This window comes from Ischnura elegans, chromosome 8 (assembly GCF_921293095.1).
Source record: "Ischnura elegans chromosome 8, ioIscEleg1.1, whole genome shotgun sequence".
NCBI lineage: Eukaryota > Metazoa > Arthropoda > Insecta > Odonata > Coenagrionidae > Ischnura > Ischnura elegans.
This window is the reverse complement of record NC_060253.1, coordinates 99,838,599-99,858,129: the sequence shown is the minus strand read 5'-3', so window position 1 is coordinate 99,858,129 and position 19,531 is coordinate 99,838,599. Positions and strand designations below refer to the sequence as shown.

Sequence of the window (19,531 nt, the reverse complement as noted above, 5' to 3'; positions counted from 1 at the left end):
AGTACAATTAAACCATTACGAAGGGAAATAAACAGTCTTTTAACTTCCATTTCTCCTGCAAACAACAATGGAGACCATTTGAATGGTTTAAGGTGACTCAATATTAACTATAGGTAGTGATATAATTAATAGCTTTGATAAATAATCCAACCTGCCATGATTTATATAATGTAAATGGTACTTCTATGGTCATATGGGTGTGCCTTCTCTGTATTTAATGGTTAACAAGATGTTTCAACTTCAAGTTGAAAATTCATATTTTACTTAATTTCCTGATGTGATCTAAGTATAAAACTTTCACTTCTATTGATAAATATTTTCTAAAAAAATGACTCTTTTCAAGAATATTGATTATTATTGTAGAATCTGAGTTTTTCCCGGCGTATGCTCATTAAAACATGTATAAACATTAACCCCTGATGACGATGACGGACTTAGTCATGGAAACGTTGGGAACTACAACCCGATACGACACCCGGTGGGAAACCCGAGAAATATTCCTGCATTGATTATTATTGATCAACCTAATGTATCCCGAAAGGTTAAAAATAACATGGTGACTTTAAAGCATGTAAATGGTGGTCACTCTACCGGAAAACGTGAGACATCTTGGCGTTTCATTATGGAATGCTTGTCTTCCTTCTCCTCATTCCACTCTCTCACTCGTGTTGGCTATAAGTAAGTGCTTTCTCATAGATAATGTACTTTGGGGGAGGGGGGCTTTAAATTGTTGGTGTATTAAATTACATTGTAGCCCTTTAAGCCAGCGGTAGTATTTATATATATTTATATATGGCGATACCTCTAATAGCTTGTTTTTTCACATTAGAAACTACTCTGGTACTCATAGATTGGAATTTGTATGTCATTGTTGTGTTTAGTCATTGAAAATTACGAATTTTCTTGAAGAAAAAATGCATGTGAAACAAGGTCAGTGTCATAGTAATTAATGAGTTGCTTGTGTGAGCCTCAGGGTCTTACTTTAATAATAGGGTGGCAGTCAAATAGCTGAGCTTTGCAGGGCTCCCGCTCAACTGCGAAAATCTTAAAACCGTGAATTTCGTCTGCCGTGAAAACACCTGGAAATAGCCGTGAATTTCGTCATAAAACCTTAAAAATCTCTCAAAGTTAATTGTATGACTACAATTGACAGATCAAAAGAAAAATCGATATTTCGATCATGTTTCAAGGTGGAGTCACGGGCAAATACTGCTCACGCATTCATCTGCACACTTGTATTCGAAGCACAATTATTGGTCCGTGTGCCACGAAGACACATTGACCTTAATCCTGTGAATGGAAGACTGGAAGGTCTTCCATTAATTAATTTAATTAATCCTGTGAATGGAAGACTAGAAGGTCTTCCATTCACTGGATTGGTCAAAACTGGTCAAGTTTAAATTAACCCTGGCAAAAAATCAGACACTTGTTCACATCCCTGCCACCCTGCTCCCTCCATTTTCTCACTCACAAACTTGAGCTTGACCTGAATTTGCTGCGTTTCCTGCTTTCATTGCTGCGTTTGCATTCATGGCATCTGTTGCGATTGTTACATTTTTAGTTAACGTGCGGCCGATGATTGTAAGGTAATCAATATTTCTGTCTATAATGCCTTTTATACAACTCACAACTACAGCACAAGAAATGAGAATCTCTTATCATTAAACCAGTGTCGATTAGTGAAAACCAAATCTTCTCTTCCTAATATAGGAATTAGGTTAACCACCTGCCAATTACAGCCAGAATGACCAGTTTGTCTACATTTAAGAGGGTGACTCATAATTGGCTTGTTTCTCGTCCTTCATATTCTCTCGATGAATTTTTTACACACAGTACTGATGGCTTTGTATTTTGATGTAACCTATATATTTGATTGTATATGATTTCCCTTGTATATTTTTGTACTACTTTTTCCTGATGAGGTCACAGTATTTCTGATTACTATTGACCAATAAAATTATTATTATTATTATTACAGACAATGAATTTGACGACGTTTAGATGGTGAAAACCTGGAAAAAACAGTGAATTTTATAATTTAGTTAGAGTGGGAACACTGCTTTGGGGCCACGGCTTGAGAAAGTTGTTGGCACCAGAGTGATGCTTGGGCTATTGATAACAAAGACATGGCATAAATCTTGAATGCTTTAAGCTGACTAACATAAATGTCAAGGAGGATTTTTCTTGGTTTTGAGGAGGAATTTTGATGCCTAGGGTTTTATTTTGAAAGTGGTTTTATTTTGTGCTAAAATTCGTTTTAAAACCATGTGATTTCGGTGTTATAGAAAATCTTGGTGGTGTTATTATAATGCTACAATTTTCCCACGTTTATAAGCGTTTTATTATTTTATGGTACACATTTCATGAATACTTATACTTTTATTAAGCATTTTACATAACATTAAACATAATTTCGATTGTACAAAATTTCTGATAAAACTAAATGAAAGAAATGGTTCAAGTATGTAGTCTTAGTGAATATGATCGGCAAACGGCAAATTCCCACTACCTTATATGTGGATGAAAGCTTCTCGGGTTTCCAACCGGGTCAGGGTCTGCATGGTGTAGGCCGACGTTTCGTTGGGAGACTTTCCCAACATCCTCAGGGCTGATGATGCCGTTGTCGCGGTGTTTCGATATATATACCCTCCTCCTTCACCTAGGTGGTCTCTGATTGGTCCGGGATTTTTCCTCCTTCCTCGTCCTATTTAATGCCAGGTTCCAAGCGCTACTTAGCTGCAGTCCTCGATCTCTATTGATATTGTTGGGGTGAAGACGGATCTCCACGGCTTCTTTAGTTATACGGTCCCAATAGCCCCGTGTTCTTCCAAGTTGGGCAGTTTCTTCCCAGTGGATATTGTGATTTTCCTGGACACAGTGTTCAGCAATGGCCGATTTTTCAAGCTGTCCGAGTCGGAGGTGGCGTCGATGCTCCTTCACCCTCGTCTCAATGGTCCTCTCCGTCTCTCCAATATACACTTTACCACATTCGCATGGAATGCGGTAAATGCCGGCTGTTTTGAGTCCAATAGGGTCCTTAGCTCGGACTAACTGATCCCGGATTTTGCCAGGAGGAAGGTGAATGCTACGAATATTGTGTTTAGCAAGAATCCTTGCTATCTTCCCCGAGACCGTGGAGACTTAAGGCAGGATGGCTTTTGATGCTGGAGGCCGTTCTTCGTTTTGTTTGTCTCCTTTGTCTTGTCTAAAGGCCCTTTTAAGGGCCCTATGGACTTGGAATTGGCTGTATCCGTTGTCAATGAATGTCTTCTTCAGATGTTTCAATTCTCCTCGTAACCTTATATGTGTATACTTCGAATTCAAATGAAAGCTGTCATTTTGTGGGTCCCCTTTCTTTCGCACGTATATGTGTATCGCTACTGATGCTTTAACAAAGTGTCACATCTTTCAAGTTCAAATCTTTTATCGTAAACTTTGCACAGTAATACTCTGTCTTTCACATAAAATCCTTCTGAGCTGAATTCACTTGGCCTGGTACGAATGGTATCACTAGCTTTTAGCATTTTAAAATTCCTATCCTTTGTTCTATATTTAAAGCTGGAACTACAATAAAAAAACAGTGCAACCGCAAAACACAACCTATCATGATGGTGTTTTCAAACTGACTGCTGGGTAGCTACGGTATAACCATAGTACTGTATATCTTACAAATTGGCCGAAATGTTTCACGTTGCGGGTTCCCTTTCGATACCCATCACCCAGGTGTTGAGGAAAGGTAGGACAGCAGCCAGATACAACAAAATCGCTTAGTTTTGATTACAGCTGTTGCCAATCGGTCAGGAAAGGCAGTGAAAGAAGCACACATAACAAAACATAATCTTAGTCAAAGAAACTTGAAAAATTATTTCCCATTAATCGATCCTGAAACATCTAGAATAAGACGCTTTCTCACCTGAAGAATTAGATATTAGATTTGGCCAATGTCGAAATGATTTTTTTTGCATTTTAGCACAATGGTGAGCTGAATATTCGACGATCCGTTTACTAATAAGGAGAACCCCATCTCCACCCATCCTTTCTGTTCCTTCCTTCCCTTCCCCCAACTGCTAGCGCTTCATGCTTTCAAATAACCATACTTGTCTATGGATGTCTTTAAACGAATCGAATCGCGCAGTTGACCGCACGGCGCCGTTGACGGCCGCCGTGGTCACCACGGCGCCCATTGCAATCCGGCCCGGCGGTGCGCCGTCTACAGGCCGTTTTACACGGTACACGGAATTGCGCAGTCTGACGTCCGTGTGAAGGCGCTATCAAAATTGCGTCGTGCAAAGCGGTGAATTGCTAGAACACATGCGAGACAGCAAAATAGCCCCTGTTCTAATTTCGTTCATGCATTCGCGCAATTCCACGCCATTTTAGAAATTAATGCAGCTCTAACCTGCGCAATTCCGTGTACCGTGTAAAACGGCCTTACGGCGTGAAATACAGGCAGTGCTACATTGAGGCCGCTTTCTGACGAAACGACTTTTCGCCGACCGCTGTTCACGTCACGACGCTGTGAAATTCAGGCCGCTTTCAGACGAGACGACTCTCTGCCACGCTGTGGGCCGTGCCGTGAACGACGGCCCCGTCCCAGCCAGGCAAGTTTAAGTTTTGTTTAAGTCAACGAAATTGTTACATTAGACCCACACTCAAGGTTTTCCTGCAACAAGTTATCCAATAACTCTGTCTAATGCTTCGCGGTGAGTCACCGGAATTACTGCTCGGCATTGACGCGTACCGGGCGCATGAGCTTGTATTTCCGCTCTTCCGCGGCCGCGTTAAATTTCTTTCGGCACATTTTTAATGCATAATATCTAATTCTTCAGGTGAGAAAGCGCCTCATTCTAAATATTTCAGGATTGATACATGGGAATCGAAGAGAGAGGCTGTGATAAATTCTGGCGGAGAAATCACTACAGTGCGCGATATTATGCGGATGCGTTATGCCCGAGACTAAACGAGCCAATTGACCATAATGAGATAGAGCAAACGAACGTCGGCTGCGTTAAACAATGAAGGCTTAGGCTTTAGTAGATTATGACTCATTAGATGTGATTTTTTTCGCTAATCCACTTAAAATCGCATAAAAGCGAAATTTTGTTTTTATTCGCCGATTTCGCGATATCGCGTCTCGCAAAATTCATCGACCTCTACTCATAGGGCTCCTAATGACTATAAATGCATGACTGCATTAAAAAAAACACCATTCTTAGTTAGGTAGAAAAGAAAAAAGTGTAATATGTTGGTGACTTTAAATGCCTTAAACCTACAAACCACCATCAAAGTGAGTGATGCGTTGTAGCAATGAATGACAACTAAAAGGCATTATACATAAACATAGATGCATGAAATGTATTACTTACGACATTAGATAGTTAAATGCTAACAAAATAACATGAGAAATCAGATAACACCCAATAATACCAATCATGTCTCAATGTTTTTCCTAAGGCAATTGCTTGGAGTGATTTTCAATAATTATTAATGATTTTGGTTTGGGTTTCATGAAAGATATCTAAAGAACACATCTAGCCTTGTTGGTGATTGGATCCATGACATTATATTTTAACATTTTGTGTAAATTATGCCTCAGAAAAGTTTTCCGTTTATGCTTAGCAAGAATTATGTTTGTGCTAAGTGCTCAGCTCAAGTACCAGTGGAACCAAGAATTGAACTGATGTAAACCTAATATTAACATTTAAACAGTTAGTTTTACATTTATTAGTATCTAACATGTCATTGGTCTGTAACTATGAGTTGATTCTTTTTTATTTTCCTCTCCAGGATGCTCCGTCAAATTCCAGCCTTCTGGATGGCAATAGGAAAAGGAATTCATCATCTGAAGAAGGCCCATTGCCAGCAAAAATATCTAGACTTCATACCAATGATACCATTAACTCTTCGTGTGCTAGTAACAATCTTGACATAAGCAAAGAGAGGCCGAAGAATGACAGCATTGATTTGATTTCTGTGTCTTTGAATGAGCAAACTGTGGTACCCACTATTACTACGTCTTTAATTGAAAATGGTGAGGGAGAGAGCAGTGCTCTTAGACTTGAGGATTGTGGCACCAGCAAAAAGTGCAAAGCAGAAGTTATTGACTTAGTGGAGAGTGACGATGAAGGGCCTGCTTGCGTACCTCAAGGTATCCCTGCTCCGGAGGACCCATCACCAGTGCAAGTCAGTGAAGTTTCATCTATAAAAGATAGTGACAAAGAGAGCTCTCTCATTACCAACCGGGGATACACTGATGAAAATGATGTCATTGTGATCAGCGATGATGAAGACGACCTATTTTCGTCATCCCTCCCTATGAATGAAAAATCCAATACCACAGAGGAGTCTGATGCTTCAAATCAGGAAATGGGTGAACAAGAAGAAAAAGAGCTTGTGCAAGTCAAATGGGAATGCGACAGTGATGAGAGTGATAATGAGTGGTGGCCAAAATTGTCTCAGTCATTCTCAGAGAGTTTTGATGAATATCAAACAAAAGAGTCTGAAGATGTGAGAGAAACAAGTCCTTGTGATGCAGTAGCTGCAGGAGGTGATGAGGGTGATGAGAATAGACCTTTATCTACTGATGACACAAGTTCTTGGTTTCCTGTTCTATCCCAGGATTTTGATAATAGTGATGATGGGATGAACGTTAAGGAAGAGAACGTACGTGAAAATGAGAACCTGTCAGATGAAGAGGAAAGAAGTAATTTTGATTTGATAGATAGACCTCATGAGAGGCTACAGATGGATCATGAAAGTGATGAAAATGCATCCTCTACAAGTGAAGACCATGGCAATAACTTGATAATAGCGGAAGATTCTGATTCAGTTAGTACTTCATCTGTACATAAATGTGCTGAAGTGTTAGAAAAGGTTACAATTTCTCCCGAAAATGTATTATCTGAACATAGGAGTAATGAAAAAAGCAATATTTCCCTGGGTGATCAAGTTTTGGACGCAAGTTTTGAAAGAAACAAGAAGGAAAAGCGAAGTAGTTTGACAATGGTGAGATTATCACTGGAAAGTAAAAAAGGTCCAATGGTGGTGGAGGCTCCTGTTTTGAAGGGACGCACTTGCATTTGGGGTAATGAAGGAACCAGAGAAAAGTCTCTGGATCCCAGGGAACCATCATCAACAACTGCCTCAACTCATTCCCCTGATGCCAACGTGGACCTGAAGAAGTGTAATGTGATCTTAGAGGATATCATGTATGGTAAGAAGAGAGAAAGATCGAAATTTGGAAGGAAAGAGAAGCAGAAATCCCCCAAAGATTCCAGAGGAAAGAACAGCTCTGGGGCATCACTGACTAAAGCAGATAAAATGAGAATTAAGGCTGAGAGGAAATTAAAGCTTCAGCAGCTATCTGACAAGACCCCAAAAGAGGTCTCTCCCACTGCAACAAACTCGCGGGAATCTGAAGCTTCACATTCAGGTGGTGGTTTAAATTCAAGTGCTATTTCTCCTACTGATAAAGTTTCACCTTCAGCCTTGGATAATCGTCCCTCAGGTAAGGTTGCTGCCAAGGTGACTGAGAAGAACCGTGGTGCTTTCCTAACCGAGTTTGACCTGTTTGGTGCCAACAATTCAGCTGCTCCCAAGAAAGGAAAGAGTACTAAGAAAGGTGCCGATGATCCAAAATCTAAAAAAAGTGCTAAGGTGGCTGGTGAGAATGATCCAGTGGCTCAAGCTAGCACTGACGATGCTGAAAGAGACGACCAAGAAAAGCTGTCAGAGTCTGACCTTATAGCGATAAGGAATAATGACAGTTTTCAAAGTTTTCATCGAAAGGAGAAAGGGAACGATTCGGTGAGTCCTTTTCTATTCATATTGATACTATTAATAGTCATTTATTCCAGTATTGTGAGACATTAGCTGTATTAGTTATGTATATGTAAACTTTCTTATCGATTATCAATGATTTCGAATGCTTGATAAACCAGAGAAAATAAAAAATCATTGATTACCGATTGATGTAAAAAATGTGGCCATGATGCCTTCAAGTGGGTACCGAATATGGTTGTTCCTCAAAGAGCTTCCTAAATTGACTGAGGCCATTCCCAGGTTACCCAGATTAAGCAAGTGCCTGGCAGTGAATGGTTAGGCATCCACCTTCTTATCAGTCTTAATTGTGACAAGATCACTGTGAAAGGAGGTTGTGGGGTTGCATTATTTTCATTATTAAATTAAATAATCAAATGAAATTAAATGGGCATATAGTTGTGTAATTTAGCCATTTAATAATTTTTTTACCCAATTAATTGTATATGAAACACTTTGACTGTGTCTTTCTAGTTATGTATCATCATATCATAGTCCTATGAAATGGTCAAGTTTTTTTTCCGTGAAACTCATAATGATGTATCTCATTTTTATTTTTACTTATTTGTGCTTAATATTTTCCTATATGTACTTCCTATTTTCCTTTGAAAGAACACTATAATATGGGCTTTTTACTATGGACCTCTGTAAAAACCTTGCTGTGGATTCATTAGCAAGAGAAACCCCTCAAAGGCTGTTGGTCTAAACTTCAATTGTGATTGTCATGTACTCAGAGTGTTGACCTTCTGCTAGTATTGTGGGGGTCAGCTGTGATCCCTCAGATTGTTATGTGAAAATTGTATCATTTGAGTGCCACCTTACTGAAACGTACATACAGGCATATGGAGTGCAGTGGCTGTTGAAAGGTAGAAAGAACCCTAGCTGAAGAAGGATCTGATGCTTTCCCAGCAAATAGATTGAATAAAATTTTCTCTGGTTTCCAGCTGGGTGTGAGTGTGCATTTTTTCAAACGTTTCAAGGTCTGACACATTCCTCATCATCATGGAATCAAGTGCCATACCAAATGCCAGTGCCAGTAATTAAAATCCCCTATCATCAAAACAAATTTCAGACCTGTCATTTTCCAATGATGAAACGCTCACTCTAGTTGTGAACTATCATCCATTGGTTTCTATGGATATTTTTTATCATCTTATCATAGACTGAGGCCATCCTAGGTACGTTTGCGACGTATTCGAAATAATACACTGAGTTTACCACGGCACTGCAATTAAAAAACGATTTGAATTAAAATTGGTAATATATGGAAAGATATTAACGTGATATTATTTCACGAAAAAATATAACGCAGATATTATGCTGATGTCACAAAAGTAAAAAAAAAGCAAGATGCAAGAAACTGCGACGAATACAATTCACATGGTTAATATTTGCGGCAAAGAAACGGAAAGGCAAACGTATCTGATGGACCCAAAGGCCATAAAAACTTAAGAGTGTGAATTTATTAATTAAACATTCTCAGTAATGACTGAGAAAAACGAAAAGGAATGCAGAATTTTTAAAATTAAATAAACAAATCACAGCATCAGGTCTTCCCATATGCCATCTGTGGCGGCGCCGAATGCATACGACATGGCGTCAAACGAGAGTCTGTTGTTCTGTGAGTTCTTCCAGTGGCCGCCCGGGTGAGGGAAGAGAGCGCCAGTATGACTCCGACCACTGACGCAAATAGTTTACCTTTGTGAATAGTACATTGTGATCGTGACAATTACTAGTAACCGCAACAGAGAATAAATACGTCCATCCGGACAATTCATGCTGAGTATCAATGTATCGTAAATCCTACACCATTGTTAAGGCGCACTACCTACCTCTAGAAGCATCATTGCAAGAAATACCTTGCACTGCAAGGGTTTTGTCGGGGAGTCGGTTGTAAAAGAGTTCCGTTTCGTCTATGTTATATCACGCGGGGAGTACTTCTTAAGATACTTAGGATCGGAGTCCTTTCTTCCACAACTTCGGGTTTACACCACAGGCATCAGCAGCAATTATGACGGGAGATAACGCTTTGGTGCTTTGAATTTGAATTAGTATAACCAACCTTCCGAACTCTTGAAGTTCTCGATTCGCAGTCTATCCCTAAAAATACTCCGCATTAGGCTTAAGCATACCCAAAAGTTCCCACAGATTGAAGTGAGCAAAACCACCCGAACAAAGTTCCTTCTAACTTTTCATGGTCTGCATTCCTTGGGCGCTTTTGTTTTCTTTTAATTGCGAAGAGCGAATAGGAAGATAAATTAATTACCCCACTCTCATATTACTCCATTATTTTCTTGCTTCGACGTGTTTGGTGTTTTTTGGCCTTGGTGTCTGGCATCTAATGCTTTCTATTCACGCATTTCACGGACGCGCGGGTATGTTGACGACTGCTTTCAGCCCCCCGAAGAACAAAAGAAAATCAAGCATTCGCCAATGTTATTGCCACAATATTTTCACCAAAATGAACTTCTTAACTATCGAATGACAGTTTACTACATGAATTTGAAACTGAGCACTCCATGTTAACTTCATTTTTAACAGATTGCAAGAAATTACAGAGATTAGTATACTCTTGGTTTAGGTTTTACGGCGATGGAAACTCTCGCTATGGCAAGTGCCAACACCGAAAGGGCCTTGTAAAAACGAATTTTTTTACATGGTCGATTGACGGTCCTCGGCTATCTCTCTTAATGGCGAGGATCTCGCAATAGCCCATACTCGCTTTAACGAGGTTCTACTGTACATTGAAGCAAAATATGCCAACAGATTTTGTATCAATAGATGTACTGTCCAAATGATTCCTACCTAATTCATGTGCTTTCTGACATGTTTATGAAAACAAAAATTATCAGTATGCTGTAATTAATTATTAATTTATTCTTATAATTGAAAATACTAATCCTCCAATGTAGATGAATTCTAATGTCATTGTATTTTAATGCTAACTTGTCACTCTTTGAAATTGTAATTTTCTTGTAATTTCATGCAAATTCATTCTGTGACCGTTGCCTGCATTTATACATTTGTAACAGTTCGAGTCACCCGCACAGCCGGATAGAAACGTGATGCGGGTTGCATAAGGTCGGCCTTTTCCCTGCGCCACCGTTTTCTTTCAATTTTTTTTCTGGGCTATGTATCCAAAAAAAACGAGGAAAATGAATTTGTAATGTTCTACTGGTATCGCCACTGGTATTTTACCACTGCCATAGGGAAATTTTTGGCTTGGATGGATGTAATGCAAGTTATAAGTACAAGGAATCGCTGTGAACAGCTGTTTGATTGGGATGGTAATTCTGCGCAAGATATTTCGGCGTATTCCTAGTACTAGTAATCTTAAGTATCGGGGTAGGGTTCTATAATATTGAATAACTTCTACATTTTCTTCTCAAGCCACTATTCTCGTCACAAATTCCTTTACTCGTTTCTTGTTTTCAACTCCAATTCCTTTCTTCCCATACGACCACCTGTAAGCTTCAGATATTTAACAAAAATGGTTTTCACATACCATTATGTATTCCCTTCACTGCAGGTGCTTGAGATGGGTGGCACTCCGCTTTTGAGATTATTTTCCAACGGTGTATTAGGGTGTCTCTTGACGTGCACCACTCCTGCCGGCTGTTCTAAGGCTGGAGGGGGTACGGAGATGAAGCGAGGGGTGATAGTAAGATTTAGTCGGCCCGCTTGTAAGAACTAGGAAGAGCTTTTTTGGGAGTACCATCAGCACATCAAAAAGATGGGGAAGGTATGAAGAAAGATTTTGCTGATACGTGTCCTTTTTCGGTCATTGGAGTGTAGACTCCGTTGCCGAAATAAAAATGGATGTGGAAACAGAAATAATCAACCCGTAACTTCCTCATTACTATCTTCTGAACTCAAGCCAATAACATATTTTTGCAATATGATGTGGCTGAGTTAGAAATTAATGCATAAAAACTGGAACTAATAGTATTAGCAAGCAAACATCTTACAAGTAATCTTCATTTAGGCCACGTATCGCGGTTCTTACTACAAATATTCTGCAAAAATCTGAAAATGATGTAAATTTTTACTGCAATAGTATTTTTTCATTTGGTGCATAATAATATCAATTCAAGTAAACCATTCAATAATAGTAGTATTGCTAGGAATAGATTTGCAGCATCTTACCCGTTTACCGAAAGCAACGATGGCGTTTTCTTTCTAATTACACGAGGGAAAGACTAATTCCATGGTGCTTGGAAATCTCTAGTTACTTCTTATTTATGTAAGAGCCCTAGTCTATTGAAAAAAGGAATCACATGACAAAAAAGAATATAATATTTACCCAAAACAAATTCAATACAATCAAAATGATGACCATTTTCAAATTATATATTATATACAACTACGTACAGTCATGTATGTTTTACCAATGTAGGGAATACCTCTCTCACAAATTTTATAACAATATATTTAACCTATAATACTATTGCAATATATGATACAAAAATATATAATACTATTTATGCCTTCTTATGAAAGAAAGAAAAAAGCACGGGACAGAGTAGAGGAGACCTAGCAGCCAATGTAGACATCTGCGGTCTCTTTCCTACGCCCAAGAGTGCTTGCACCGCAATAGTGCAATACTTGCACCATCGATTCTTCTTTCTGCCACCTTCCTCTTCAATGAGTTCAGGGAAGTGAGATTGAGATATTGATGGTAAAAGTGGCTTGGGATAAGGAATGTAGGATGGAAGAAAAAAGGATCTAATGACAGAAAGACGGAATTTATAAAGGGAAATCTTTCCGGCGGGTTCACGATAAATGAAAAAGAGTGCATAGCTTTCGGGAAGGAATTATTAGGAAATCAATGGAGGAGTGAAATGAATCTAAAAGGGACCGATTTTTTTAGAGGAAATACTCAGGCTCTGAATGGTTTGAGCCGGTGTTCGGTGAAAAATGAAGGGCTTGAAGAATGCTAAAGAATCAATCACGACTCATGTATTTCTAAAAGCAAACTAGGTCAAAAAAGATAGCAATGCTCCATTAGTCGGATATATTGGTTATAGGAATACCTACCTTGTGAAATATTAGGCCTATGAAGGTAAAACTTCATAAGTCAATTGTTTCCAATTCCTAAACTATTCTTTCAGACATTTTAAAGAAAGTATGTCTGTATACGAAAGAGGGTGTCTGGGAAAAGGAGACACAAAAAACACTGGGGTCGTTGGAAGGGGGTGGAGTGGTGAGAGCTGGGTTTTCTATGAAAGTGATATTTTGAGGGGTCACTGAACTATGGGTCCACCGCAAAGGACCAAAGGACGTTTGGATGGAGAAGGACTGACGGTATTGTTAGAGGGTTCAGGGAAAGAATAGGACAAAGGGGATGGGCCAGGGATTGACATAAAGGGATCTGGCGTAGAAGGAGGCAACAGAGTACCAGACTGTGAGGGTTCAACCTCCTCCCCACCCTCCTCTTTAATTTCTAGCTCGGAGTCTTCAGAGAATGCCTGATCCCGCTTCTTTCAGGAGCTCCCGCTATTCCTTCTTCGTGTACATTCGCCTAGAGAAGGCAGAGAGCTAGGAAGGAAATGTTTGTGTCCTTACGGAAGTTTCCTCCCTCGATGTCGATGACTGCAGGCCCTGATGTAAGGTTGAAGACTGCTGATCATCGGCAAAAGCTGATGAATAGAGAATTTCACCTCTTTCAGGCGGCATCGACTACCGGCCAACATGAAAAATTTTCCGTTTTACTCCTCGCTTCTGTACCATCTGCAATCAATACATTTTATTTTTTTTGTAAAAATTCCGATTAATAACAGGATCAAAATAAACACTGTGAAATAGGCCAAAGCTGAAATGCTACAAACAGCTTTACTAATGTAAAACTATCTTTAGGAATTAAATATTCACAATGGCAAGACTAAGAATTGAGAGCACCCATAAGCCATTGATTTCACAGTTATCGAGAAAATAAAAGTATTTTTATAAAGCAACTCCTAAGAATCACTTCTTCGCCAATCCATGGGATAATGTGCAAACAGTTATTTGCAATTATAATAAGAATGTTTATAGGTGCATAATGTACATTTATCAACAATAAATATTATAAATAACTTACACTTTTCCCGTATATAACTTTCTTCACTCTTGTAATATTGCCGCTTGTCGATCCCCTCCCTGCTTAGGAATTGCACAGACAAACATAGGAAGGGTGCAAAAGTTAGATATCTGTTGCGTTATATAAATAAAATGTAATGGCATTTTCAAATTTACATTAAAGTTTAACTAATCACAGTTCTTCATGTATTAATAATAATAAAACTTATTAACATCAGACAATAAAGGTTCGAAAAATACTAGGCTCGCAAGAAGAAAAAAAGGAAGGATGGAAAAAAATATCTATATTCTCGCTAAACATTATAAAAACGGAATAAAAAATTAATAAACACAAATAATTAAGTTCCAGATAGTAAATATTGTAAAATAAAACTTCAATAAAATGTGTCATACGCATTAATAGAAAGAAATAAAAATAATAGCATAAAATACAGGGGGGAAAATGAATGGAAATTGGCTTACCTTAAGATAAAAGAAAAATTTTCTCCCGATCCTCCCAGGAAAGGTTGCTTAAAACGGCGTCTACAAATGTGCTGCTAGATCCCTGCTGAGCAACTTAGGGGGCAAAATGTCATAATAGAACTGAACCGAGCTCTTACAGAGGGCCGGAACCCTCGGCACCAGGGATAGCGCACCATGACGTGATATCACGCCATGCCGCACTCAAGGTGTTATGTAATTGGAGTATGAAAACAAGTGCCAACCAATAGGAATAGACCACAACTGCAATTCAAGTACGTAAAAATACAGGCCATAGTCATGGCACCATCATCACTCCTTAATGATGAGGAAAGTGTCAGACCTTGAAACATTGGGGAAAATGGACACTCACCTCAAGGACATACCCAGGATCATAGCTGGGGGGGGGGGGGGGGGGGCAAACCATGGGATTTATGAGATTATTTCCTTGGATAGTTTTATTTTAGTTACACATCTTACACTAATATATATAATTTTTCGTGGGTTTGAAGAAAATTTGTTGAATACTTTCATTTCAATTCAGTACTAATTTTGCTTAAGACTTTTGCAATTTTTGCTTCTAGAGGGGGGCAGTTTCCCCCCCACCCCCACCCTCCTAGCCCTCGCTGGGTATGCCCATGTCTCACCAGGTTGGAAGCCCGGAAGAAAACCTTATTCAGTTAAAAGACTAGCTGCTCTATCGACACCCTCTGAGTGAGGAATGGCTCATGACTGTTCCCTTGTTGGTGTATTTTCACCTCTCTTAGACGGTGGCGTTATCAATCAGAGAATTATTCATATGAAGCCCATTTTTAACTGAAGATCAAATTTTGTGGGGTCTCAGCTGACTGCAATATACCTGTTAAGGTTTACTAAAAATCATGAGTGAAAAATCTCCAAACGAAAAGAAGATTGGGTTGATCACTTGGTTTTATTTTGGTAATTTTCTCGACTCTATCATTTTATTTTAATTTTTTTTAAATTTCTTTGCTATTTTTTCTACAATTTTTCTCTTGTGATAGTCCTTTTGCACCTATTTTCCATTGATTCCTGCGATTGTTTTGTTTTATATTTATTTTTAACTTATCCTCATCAATCCTTTTCACAATCCTAACAACTGCTCTTTCCTTTTATTTGTCAAAATTCAAATGATTAATTGATGAAATGACTCATGCACTAAGTTTTATTAGCTCTAACTATATTTTGTGATTGTCTGAAATACCTGTGGTGGGTGAGGAACTGTCTGTACTTTTTTCTATGTTGTCTCCATTGTATGCATTCCTATATAGGTATTTATTCAACTGGCAATCCTTGGAATTTTAACAATTAACCACAAAGTAAGTCACATTAGGGAAAACGATTTATTGCCTTAGAGAGGTTTTAATTTCTATTCTTAACTGCTTATATGTTGGTAAAGTCAAAAGCATTTTGGTATCAAATTCATAATATTATTTGGATTTACTTACTATAATTTACTTACTTATTATTATGTGACTTTGGTTATTTCATGTCGATTCATCCAGAAATTTTGGCTCCTACCATCTCGGATTCTGAAGGCCGCTGTACATGGTGAATGATCATGCTGAATGATCACGATCATGCATTGTGAATGATCATGTGAACGATCATGCATTCAGCATGATCATCTGCATGATCATTCAACGTGTATAGTGGCCTTAATGAATTTGATAATTTCCAAACTTTTTGCTTAAAACTCTGAGAAGTGTTTCCCCTCCATCTTTATTAGTCATTGTTTAACAGGCAATCAGTAGTTTGGTGAAACTACTATTTTTCCTTGGCCTCAGATGATAACAACATTGAAAAACACTTATTTATTGGGTTTAGAATATTTTTTATTTGGGAAAGCCAGCAAAAAGCTTAAAGTTTTGTTTTGAAAGGTGGTGGTCTATTTCGTGGGAATAATATAAAAAGAATTATGGCTTGATGAACACATTTCCTTTGGAAGATAATTAGTGTTTCATAGAGTTATGTTTTGAGTTTTATAATTTTATAGGCTTAATAAATTTTTATGCTTTAAAGTTTCATCAAAACCACACAAAAATCAAAGCATTTGATTTTTTCATGTGGAAGTATGATATCCCTTGTAGACCTCTGTGAAAACTGCAGTTACTTATTATAATGTGACTTTATGATTTGATGATTTATGACTTGATGAAAAGCAAACTTAAAGTTATTTTTAAAATTAACTTAATTAAATTAACAGTGACATAAATAGAAAAACAATTTAGTTTCATGTCTATGAGGATGAAACATACCAATTATCCTCATATCTGAGGTGGTGTCAATGCTCAATTTTTCTGGATTTACTGACATGCAATTGCAAATTATATGTTCTTTCTTCTCATAAGAGTATTTGACATGCGGGATTTGTTTTTTTAGGCTCTCTACTCAAGTGTATATGCCTTGTTGCTGTGACAGTATGCTTTTTTATGTAGTGTAATTATTGTAATTAACCAAATCTTTCAGCCCAAATGTGGTATACTGAAACCCGCCAACCAAAATACTGAAAAGAAGAAAAAAAAGGTTACATTCACTGATAAGCATGAATGTAAAATGTACGTAGTTGAGCCTGGCTCTAAGATGTTGCCAATTAAAGGGAAAGATTATCCACTCATGGTTCCTCCTGGGGGCGGAATGAATTTTTCATTGCTTCAGTATCCATCCATAACAACTGTTGTTTATGATATATGCCGATGGAATGCTCATTGGCTGGAGGTAAGTCTTAGCAAATTGAATGATCCATTAGAGAGCAGTAGAGGTAGAAGTTAAGCTGGTGTGAGTGTAGTATGCCCATATGGGCATGATTACTTTGTCTGTGACTCAAAACTTTTTGGATTTTGCACAACTATTTTTTTTTCAAATGTAGCTTTGTATTCCAGTCACAGTGGCTAATTTGTTTTAAGTTTTGCTGTCAGGATTTGGGGCTGCCAGAGAAGCATGAGATGGAACTTGTTAAAGAGTTTCCTTGGGCACAGAGCAAGAGTTTGCTTATTCAGAGTTGAGTTTTTTGTACAAAACAATATAACGAATTTTGTATTCCTGAGTTCTGCCATTTATCCTAATGTGGTGACCTTAACATAACTGAGATGGCTTGTGGAACAGTCGTGCTTAAATGAATACATACTACCTTGTTAGCGTATTGAGAGAATAGGTTAGTTTCCTTCTTCAAAGAAAACGAAAGGCATTGATTGCGATTTGTTACCCACCATTACTGTATTCATAATATACAAATTATTTGGTTCTAGAAATCCCAGTTTAGACGAATGGCAATGGTCAATTTTAACTGCATTTGAAAAAGGCCAGATTGGCACCCATGCGATGCCACTCCACGTGACATCACAGGGACCTAGTTTCTATAGGAGTAGATAGGAGTTTTACATCGTCTGAGATTACCAATGCATGCATGAGGCACAGAGCTCAGGGAAACATGTCTTAATAATTACCTATTAAAACTGCTTATGGTCGGAAAGTTTCCTTCGTTTGATAAGGTATTAATAAGCCTTATTTAAGCCAAGCGCTACCTACTAGCAGGGTACTCTGCTACCTGTTAGTAGCCTGCATCTCAGCAGCGCATACATCCCTGCCCCGAGGTCACCTCACTTTGCGGCAATGGGAACCAGAATGATGTCACACGGGCTATTCCTGGCATTCATACTTAACCGTCGCATTTTCGCGCGCTTGAAAATTTTCACTTTTCAATTAATCGTGATAAAGAGACATTGTCATTTAAAAATTTGAAAGCGTGAAATGCGTCCTCCAGGAGTAATAATCTTTTGATTTAGACAATAAAAAAATAATAGGAAACCACCCTATTTTGCCGGTGCATGCAGGTGGTGGTGAATTTTTTGGGCCATCATGAGGAATCAGAAAATGGCAGTTTGGTGAGCATTTGCTGAGTTTGCACATCTTTCCCACATTCTTGTCCTAAACCGCCAGCCATATGGTTTGCTCAGTTGCATTCAATTATATATTGCAGGTGTAACACAAAACTATGCACCAAGTAACTAGCAAATACTACAAGTTACTTCAAACTACCAATGTCACTAGCACACTATACAGTCAGGAATCACCTTAAGAGGAGGATATTATAATTGATATTCCAGTGGAAAGAAAGTACTCGAGAATCAGGGAAGAGATGATACTGTGTTCTACCTAAGTGGGTTGACTTTTCCATCCTTAAACGTAATTCATCATTGCCCAATTATGTACTTGTTTTGGCACTCCTCAATCTGATGATTTATAACCCTTGGAAATAGATTTGTTTCATACAGTATCTAATCTAGTTCACTCCTAGGTACTCCTTACAGTGCTGTACCACGGGTGGTCCCTAGCAAGGAAGGAATATTCCCATAAACTACCATGGGAAGGTATTCTAGTGCAGAGGCTGTGATTGGTCCCTGTTGTGGAATCCCCATTCCAGCAAACCAGCACAGTGTTTGTCTCTTGTACCGATGAGTGGTGCCAAATTGTTGTGACCATTGGAGAATATTTTAAACTGTGTGATCCATGGAGGCCCTAGAGTGCAGTTCCCCTAATTTAGGGGACTAATAAAAACATTTCCCATTGGCATCATTACTTAACAACATCAAGAAATTATTTAGTAAAAAAAATGAAGATTTTACCTTCAATAGAATGCATGTCCTTAAGAAACTATGTAGTCGCTGAATTTCCAGTTTTTTTAATCTTTATGGTGTCTTCCTCAATTTTACTCATGCCACTAATGCACAACAATGGTAAAAATAATTCCCCTTGCCCTGAATTCAAACCTAGATCCCCAAAATTCAAGGCAAGTAAATTTTACAGTTTGAATACTCAAGGCAGATTCTTTCCAAGTGGGAGCATTATCCTTTGGTAAATAGATGTAAATTAATGGTCATTTAAACGAGCCAAACAGATTATTTGTATTTGTATAGGCAATAGAATATATACATATATGTATAGGCAATTTTGATGGCTTGTAGTTTGAGTCAAGGTCAGGGGGATTATTGTTAACATTTTTTGGATTATTTGCACTCCTATTTGGATTTTCTTTATCTAATGAAAATATTTACATCTATTGTCGTAATGGGAAAAAATAATGTGGTAGTGCTTGTTCCTTCCTGTATATATTAATATGTATTGATCTTACAAGCAGTATTAAATTCAATAACATTTT

General features: G+C 38.2%; 1 protein-coding gene across 3 annotated transcripts in view; it reads left to right on the top strand.

Moving 5' to 3' along the window:
• Positions 1-19,531, top strand: part of LOC124163483 (probable helicase senataxin) — a 58,271-nt gene that overhangs the window by 2,088 nt on the left and 36,652 nt on the right. The window contains exons 4-6 of one of the 3 annotated variants that reach the window (XM_046540422.1): positions 5,788-7,432; positions 7,508-7,806; positions 16,843-17,091. In XM_046540422.1, coding sequence (XP_046396378.1) covers positions 5,788-7,432; positions 7,508-7,806; positions 16,843-17,091 — 2,193 coding nt within the window. Of the gene's footprint in view, positions 1-5,787; positions 7,807-16,842; positions 17,092-19,531 lie in introns of all 3 variants that reach the window. The other 2 variants (XM_046540421.1, XM_046540423.1) reach the window with 2 other exon arrangements.